This window comes from Diprion similis, chromosome 1, assembly GCF_021155765.1.
Source record: "Diprion similis isolate iyDipSimi1 chromosome 1, iyDipSimi1.1, whole genome shotgun sequence".
In the NCBI taxonomy this organism is placed as follows: domain Eukaryota; kingdom Metazoa; phylum Arthropoda; class Insecta; order Hymenoptera; family Diprionidae; genus Diprion; species Diprion similis.
Genome location: NC_060105.1, coordinates 6,632,554 through 6,641,194, shown reverse-complemented (window position 1 = coordinate 6,641,194; position 8,641 = coordinate 6,632,554). Strand labels below are relative to the sequence as shown.

Below are 8,641 nucleotides of genomic sequence, written 5' to 3'. Positions count from 1 at the left end.
AGCAGTAATTTAAGTGATAATGAATTTTACATATATATATATATATACACACGAATCGTTCAAGCGTGCCTTGCCATTGGTGTATATTAAAATTGATTGAGAAAACGCCGATGAAAATAATCAGTATTTACTTGCATACGTACCATATATTATAATAAATATATATAAACTGATACACGTTCGGTTGACTTTAATTTTTTTTTCTTTTTTTTTTGTATCTGTTCATCGCAAATTAAATCAGTGTATGATCGTCCAAATGAGGAGGCCTCGAAGCTCTCATTGATTCAACTATTATTTATAAATATAATGTGGGTTATTGAAGAAAACAACATTCTTAATAGTATTTATGATTTACGCGTTATTCTAAGTCTTGTTTAAAAATTATTATTATTATTACTATTACTTAAGTTTGAGAGTAGTAATAATAGTCTTACATACTACATCTTAAATAAATTTATCCCAGCAAGATAATATCGATTCCTATCTACCGACTCATATACTAGTACGACATATCAAAGGTACGTATTTTTGATTTTTTGTAAAAGTTTTCATATCGTAATTTATTTAACAATAATATTATCATTTATTCATCATAGTGGAAAAAACTTAATATATCACAATAATTTTATTTATTCTTTAATCACTGTGCAAAATAACGCCAATTAAAATTCTTCATCGCTCTTTTGAATGAAAAACATCTTAAAAACATATACCCTGCCATGGTGATATAAAGCTACTCTGTGTAAATTTCACTTTCTTCAATTCAGGCCACACAAATATTTGAAATATCCACAAGTACTGTGCTCGCGAATATTTCTAAAAATGTAAAACATATTTACTAAGAATAATTGTCAGGACGGTCAAGCTTGAAATTGCGGTTCCGAATTGAAGATGGTAGAAACTTAACACCATTTTGGAATCAGCCTAATTCGGTAGAAATCACACTTTTCATGCAAATTACGTTTGTACCAGTGTGCCGACCGAGATGGCTAGAAAATTCCGCCGAAGTGGGATGCGGAAGTGAACACGTTCCGATAATTACACTCCGCGTATATCGCGTGTCAAGTATGTTCGTCGTGTTCCATTAATTGTAAGTACCACTAGGCTGTGGCTACAGGCGGTGGTATCCATCCGCCAAAGCCTTTCTCCAACTCCTGTGCTACGGCGAGACATAATCTGTCCTGCATTGGTGCTGCTATCACCTATAAATACGATCGAAAAACTCATTAGACTAACAAATGCTAGAAGGTACGAATTAATTATGCAAGATCCACTTTGACCAACACCCACTGTTTTTATGTTTTCGTTTTAAATCAAAATTTCCACGCCCAACAGTCGTTTTGAAAATATATTTACACTTCGGAGTACTATTTATATCGTTCTCTTTTCACAAACATATCGGCAGTGAACCGGTTCAGATTGGATTACTCGGCGGAGTAACGTATCAGTTAAACGACCGTCCGAATTTTACTTTTTGAAGTTGAAAACGTGGGGGAATTTATTCCTGCACGATTGGGGAATGACAGAAGCAACTCAAGGTTTACAGGATTCTTTTCTTTTCATGGATTCGAAAGGAACCTCATGCTCAAGGATGACATCATCAATTTGCGGATTAGATGTAATCATGATTAAATAACCTGGCACATGTGATTGAGAGGCAAATCTTACCTGTAGCCCAACCGGCAGACCTTCCCTGTCCAAACCCATTGGCACGTGTGTCGATGGAAGTCCAAGGACGTTGCAAACCATGCAGTATAGCGTGCCAGCCAGCTGCAGAGTAAGTTGACCGTGAAATGGTGCAGACCTCACGAAAGTTGGGAAGAGGAAGACTCCGTCGTCACCGAGAAGATCCTTTCAGAGTAGAAGCAGGTGAATACAATTTATTGTTTATTTCTTATTTCTAGTATTCATTTACACGGAAGAACGAACACTAAATGGTTAGAAAACGACTGATTGACGAAAATCGTTACCGAGAATGTCCGCTGAAGTTTTTTCGCCTCCATCCTGAGCAACAGATGTCTTGAATGCGGGATGAACCCCTTCGTGTCTTTTAAAAGCTTGAAACATATCGCCGTTTTCGTGTATCTCGATAGTCCGAAAACCGCTTTTCCAGCCTCTGCCAGGGGGTTGCTCTCGTGCTGTTGGCGAACACGTGAAAAATGGGTTAATACAATTGGTTTACAACCTTAATAAGTGTTATCCTCACCTTCGGGTCGTCTGGATTCAACAGGAACTGCGGCATTTCTTGCATCCCGAATAACAGCGCCAAGCTGAGTTCAAGAGAGTCTTTCAATTGCCCGATGTTAACCTTAAACAACGATTGTTAAACAAACGGTCAAGACTATCCGAAATCAAACAAACTTTCCAAGGTCGGATTCTGAATTAAATCAGGAAATTAACATGCTACGTAATATTACACTTGATTGCCTTGAACCTGGACTCGAGACTTATGTTTTTTATTGGTTATGAAATATCTGAAACGCGTTGTACTGTAGAACTCATGCCATTAATTCGGTCAAGTTTCTTTCCATGCAATAAACAGTGTTGTTTACTCTCAGACTATATTCAAGTGAATTTCAAATCAACGGACCTTTTGGACGTCCGCACCTGCTACTCCGAGGTGCTCAGCAGCCTGTCTGATGGTCCGTTTGATGTCCTCATGGACGGACTCCAGGCCGAACGAGGCTTCGACCTCCTCCATGTACCGAACCTTAACGGACTTGACGTCTACCGGAGCATCGAGGCGAAGAGCTGCGATGTAATTCCTGTCAGCCAGGACTCTGAAAGCCAATGCCAGGTCCTCGGCGTACCTCGTCATTGGCCCGGCGACCAAAAAGCGGCGGAAGTCGGCGTCGCTGACGTACGGAAAGTGCCCCTCGATCGCAATGGCTCCTGAAAAACAAAGAGCGACACGGTCTGAGTACCAACCAGTCACATCGACTTACACTGACGAATAAACAGTATGCAGATATTTTACCAGGCGTTGGCTTGTGCCCGAAGACTCCGTTCAGGTGAGCTGGTATTCGAATCGACCCTGCCAAGTCGGATCCAAGCCCAATTACCGAGGCTGCAGAGCTCAGAAGCGCCGCCTGAAAGAAGAAGTGGATGTTAAGTGGTCCTTGATCTTCAAAAAAGGTAATTCTTGGTTGCAATGGACTCACCTCACCGCCCGATGATCCGCCAGCCGTGCGCCGAACGTCGAAAGGGTTGTTCGTGGTACCAAGAACGTTGTTCTGGGTCTCAAATCCGAGGCACAGTTCCGGGGTGCTTGTCACGCAGAGGGGAATCGCACCGGCGATTTTCAACCTTATAACGGACTCGCTGTCATAGTTGGCCTTGACACCGACTCTGGCGAGGCTGCACCCGGTATGACTGAGACCTGAGGAAGAGGTTTCGGCGTTTGGTACCTACTAGTTCGTCTTATCGGATGTCGAATCCATCCAAATCTGCGTCTGCCTTTGCAGGCTAATAATAAGCGTTATACCTTTCACAGCGAAGGTTTCTTTCACCGTCACCGGGACGCCGTAGAGAGGCTGCTCAATCTTCAACTGCTTGGCTGTCACTTCTCCGGTAGCCAATTTTTCGTCGCATAATTTTGCCTCGCGAATTGCCGATTCGAAACGATCCTCGATCACCGCGTTGAGCAAGGGATTTACCTCCTTGATCCGCGCTATGTATGCCGATATCACAGCCTCGCTTGAGAGCTGAAATTTATTCGGCCTTACTTCGTTTTACCAATATTTGACGGGCTTCTTCGAGTATTTGGTCTACACTTGGTTATCTTTGTAGATTTCGAAACATTTGATTCTCGACTTACCTCCCGCTGTCGTATTTTCTCGGCTATTGCCACAGCGCTTAGGTTCAGGATCGGATCTTTTGCCACCGATATTTTAGGCCCTGGATGACGATTCGTGTACCAAAAAAATGGACGCAAGATGTTGTAGATTATTTTCGACAGAAAGACAAATAGTCGAATGACCAGCTCCATCCTGCAAAACGGTGATGAATCGGTAATTAGTGTTTGGTAATCAACGGTATAATTCAGAGGTCTTGGGGCAGTGCATAAGTTAATCGGTGCTTCAATAATTTCAACTTGCCATTCTTGTCTAAATGCTCAATTGTTCTCATTCAGAGTCTGAGGCATTATGCAAACTGAATCGGCTCTTTCGGTAGATTTTTTGCTTCGACTGAGAGAAGAGGTCGGAAGAGATGAAAATAGTAAACTATTAGAATACTTTATTTGATTTATGGTTATTTACGTGTACAGGTAACATTGCTTGGATACGTCGATATGCTCTTTGACCAATGGATTTACAACTTATAATCTGCCATCGAATTTCAAATTAATGTTATTCAACCACTCGACCTGCACATCGTGACCGAGCAATTTTGAGGGGCGAATAGTCGGCTTTTGTGAAACAAATGTTAATTTTCAGTATATCATAATGCAGTGAATAATAGATTTTTTAATACTAGGGCAGTTGGAAAAACTATAACTACGTTTGTAGTGACGGTCATCAATGCCTGATTCTTACTTCAATCATTTGGCTGGTTTTCAACCTTCTTTATTTATTTTACTTCTGACTTAGGAAAAGCTGTGTATATTTTTGTTTTCTATTTTCAATCAAAACTTGTAAAACCTACTGATTCAGTAACTTCCCCTGTGATACAAGAACCAATTATTTATAAAGCGTCTTGACGAATTTTATATTAATTACATTAATAATTTCTACAGCTTGACATAATTTTTCAAGCCACATCAGCGACACAATTTTTAATCACGCGATGCATTGTCTGCAAATAAATAATTATTGTCAGCACTTACTCAATTCACACTCCCGAATAAGTGACATGCAAAAGCCAAGAGAGGTAATGAAAAGTAGAAAAAAAAAATCAAGTGGTTCAACTTGGCGGACTAAAAACAAATTATATTTCATTTCCATTGGTCATAAGGACTCTTTTATGCATATGTAATACAAATTTATAACCGAAAACAACAAGCCGCGCTGCACTGAAAACCTTAGGCAAGAATTAAATTCTTCTTGGGTGGGAGGTTGCTAAATAAACGCTTACTTAGCATTACCAAGAGCGTTTGCCTCGTTAAAGACGTTACAATAGGAATTCCAAGCGGGGTTTTGAATCTTGGCTCGATTGTGATTTGTTGTTGTTTTTTCTTCTTTTCTTTTTTCATTTCGTTTCTTAACAACCGTTTCTAGCGACTTCCAAGGCTTGAATTACCTTTTGCAATACGTCGTGACCAATTTTCTGACACCAGGGTCTATCTGTATGCGTAGTCGCTTACAACTCACCTCACACTTAGACTCCTAAGAACAAGCTAACCTACATTCCTAGATTCAGAGCTAGAGCTTCTTGATATCGCAGCTGCTCTGATCGCATTAGCTGAAGATTTTCCGAGCTCGGCTTGTGACTTGAAATATGTTGTTTATCATGAATTAGCATTTCGGCTATCCGACTGTCTAGACTAGCCGAATAATTATGAGAACCTTGAATCTTGGATTCCATGAGACAATTCACTTTCTTTCGTATTTAAAAAAACTTGACGCGAAAATAAAATATTGTATCACGATTTTAAGCTCGATAAGAAATTTAAATAATTTTACGACCGTATTATACATAATCCGAAATATCCTCTCATCAGAAGCGTGTGAACGATGCGAATGGGTTGCGATCACAGCCACGTTTAACAGGCAACACATGTCTACCGTCAACTTCAGGCTATAATGTTTTGTACATTAAAACGTGGGAAGTTAATCATTTGATTAATTGTCAAAAATGTCTGAGTTCGTTACGTACACCAGAGCAATAAAAGTACGCAGAATTTTTATTACAAGAAGTTGTTTTTAACGCGTACATGAGCGAGCATCCTGTACGGTAATGAATAACTAGTTATTAATAACTTTGGCTAACAAGACAGGAAGAATATCCGATAAATGCCTATAGCAAATTATAAGTAGTTAGTTACTCCACGAACATCGAAGTCATACCTGAGAATTGCGAGATGTTAAAACATTCGCACGAAAATTCTGACGAGCGGTCGGATTTTTAACCTTAAGAAATTGTTGACCATTGTTGAGTATTGTCAAACGAATTGACTATTGCTAGCGAATTCTAGCCTTCAAAGTAAAATTGAGAAATATAATATGTATTTCTGCTGGGAACTTATATTGGTGCGTATAACGTATTCTGGAACAATCGTTGTGCAATGTTGAATTTTTCTTCTTCACCTTGCCGTGAGTTGGCCACTAGGTCGTTCGCCTAACGCAAACACGGACCGTTTATGCTGCAGTATAACCGAATGCATCTCGAATCCGCGGTGCAAAATGTAGCTAATTACTCAAATTACTCGCGTTTGCAGTGCCTTGCGAAGAATGGAATGGAATGAAAGGGAATGAGTTTTACGGTGGTTTGCAAAGGCGGATTATGTATTCGTTGCGTGTCGCTGACACCTCGTACAAAATCGAATATTTTACATATTTTTCCTCGATGTGATTCCTCTACCGACCATAGCAACGTGTTAAAAAGTATTAATGGCCGTTTTGATCTTTCAGCGACTTTTCCAAGGTCGTCAACTTGTTTTGCTGCATGTTTAGTAGCAAGTCGTATACAATAATACGGATGCGGGATAAAGTTCGTCTAGAATTTCGTAACTTTTTCAGAGTTTACTCGTAAACTCGCCAAAAACAAGAACAATTTTTTTTTTGTTTTTTTTTTTTTTTTAAACCGTGAAAATAACGTTCAAGACGATGAAAAACAAGTTCTGTGAAAGTTTAAGCTCTTAATATTAATATTAAGAGGTGCCTCATCGCGCTTTTTGATTTCCTATTTAAATAACACAGGAAATTTTTTTTCAAGTTTGGAATTTAATTGCGTTCAAACGAATGAACGAGTTGTAGAAATCAATACATATTCTTGTATGAAATTGAACGATTGACAAAAAGGTCTGTTGCGATATTTTTCGTCAAGTTGACTCATTTAAAAGTTATTCAAGGTTAAAGTTCAACCTTAACGGTGACTTCTACATTTTTTTTATATTTCATTACGAAATAATGACTCAAAAACATAAAAAATCACATTTTTCGTGAAGTTCATCAAGTATTCTTTCAGAGAGAATTCTTATACCGATATTTTTCTCTATTTTCAACTTTGATCCAAGTAAATGATTCTAAAACTACAAATTCATTGGTCATTATGGCGCTGGCTATGTTATATAACATTCAAAGTCTTTCGGGAACTCGGTCACGAATTAATTACCCTCTTCACTGTCTCGCGACGATAACAAAATATTAAAGACAGTAATCAGCAGTTTGTATGAGATACATCTCGTAGTTGCCTTCAAAGATTTGCTTAATTTGCATTGAGACTTGTGTTTTATCAATGCTTGTTTTCCCTGTCCCACATCTCTCGAAGCGGTTGGCCGAAAGAATACAAGAAGCCCGTTATAATCGTTGCATAGATATTTTTCTCAGAATCGCGTACGCATAATATACCTGTATTATTATATATATTCATATGTAATTAAGAGGTATTTGGAAGACAAAAATATTTGTAAAATCAAAGTTTCTAAAATAACAGTAATAAGGAAGTTTCGTATCAAACGTATTATACTGTCGAAAAATGTCATGCAAATTTCGTTTTATCTATATAGATACGAAGTGAACTTTACACCACTTGGTGCAAATCTTGCAGGAATGCATATGGAATGAGATTGAAAAAAAATGAAAAGAAAGAATTTTATGCTTCTGGATAAGAAACATGTGAAATTTTTAACAGTGTATATGTACATATGCGACGATGATAAAATTTTTTCAAGTACAACTTCCACTCGACAAAACTTACCATTGCAAATTCATTATTTTTTACTACTCCAGTCAGACGTTGCATGTATGCATAAGATTTTTTTCATTATATACTCAGGCTAAAGCAAACAAATCTCGGGCATGCGTTTAAGTGCTTCGCAAGCAAAATTTCCACAGATCACTGTCCACGACGCTGAATTACATGGTAATACAAGACTTGAAAATATATACAAGTATTGGGATTGCGTTGCGTACGGTAATAATCCGCTCGGAAGAATATTCGACACTTGGACGGCGAATATTGATTTCAAGAAAAGTTGCAACCAATGCGGTTAAAAACTTTCGGTTTTTATAATCTTCGAAAAAAAGAATTTAATCCTGGATTTATAAATAAACGTTTGGCAAACGTGGCTGAACTTATTATTACAACGATGTAACCACGAAGGGATAACTCGAAGCAGTGCACTCGACTTACTTTGATACACTTGTTGTTGAGAAAACGCAGGGGCCTTTAATCACTTTAATCAACTCGGAAGCGAGTTAGATGATAAGTGCGCGATGCAATCGTAGATACGTGTGTCTGGCTAGGAAATTCCTTGATTGAGGGCACTTTGGAAGTAAGTGACCGAGTGCCTCGCAGTAGTTCCCTCTTGGAGGTAAGAACGTTAACTGAGGTTCGCGGATGGCCCGAAGACCCGGAGCACTCTCTGTCCACTGGACGAATGGCTTAGAACTCGATGTTTGGGCTTTAGAGTAAACTGCATGGCTTGTTTTATTGCTGAGTGACTGACTTAAATGGCATTGATATCAAGAACGTTTTACTC

General features: G+C 38.7%; 1 protein-coding gene across 2 annotated transcripts; it reads right to left on the bottom strand.

Moving 5' to 3' along the window:
• Positions 1–158: 158 nt before the first annotated feature.
• On the bottom strand, positions 159–8,597 carry LOC124407268 (fatty-acid amide hydrolase 2). Of its 2 annotated transcripts, none has more exons than XM_046883251.1 (10): positions 8,293–8,597; positions 3,818–3,989; positions 3,485–3,704; positions 3,162–3,379; positions 2,978–3,089; positions 2,591–2,892; positions 2,207–2,308; positions 1,971–2,138; positions 1,669–1,851; positions 159–1,202 (listed from the first exon to the last, which is right to left on the bottom strand). In XM_046883251.1, the coding sequence occupies exons 2-10, from the start codon at positions 3,986–3,988 to the stop codon at positions 1,101–1,103; spliced, it is 1,578 nt and encodes a 525-aa protein (XP_046739207.1). In that variant the 5' UTR covers position 3,989; positions 8,293–8,597; the 3' UTR covers positions 159–1,100. The 2 variants fall into 2 exon arrangements, with proteins under 2 accessions (XP_046739207.1, XP_046739215.1); XM_046883259.1 differs by lacking the exon at positions 8,293–8,597 and adding an exon at positions 5,239–5,257.
• Between the last annotated feature and the right edge of the window lie 44 nt (positions 8,598–8,641).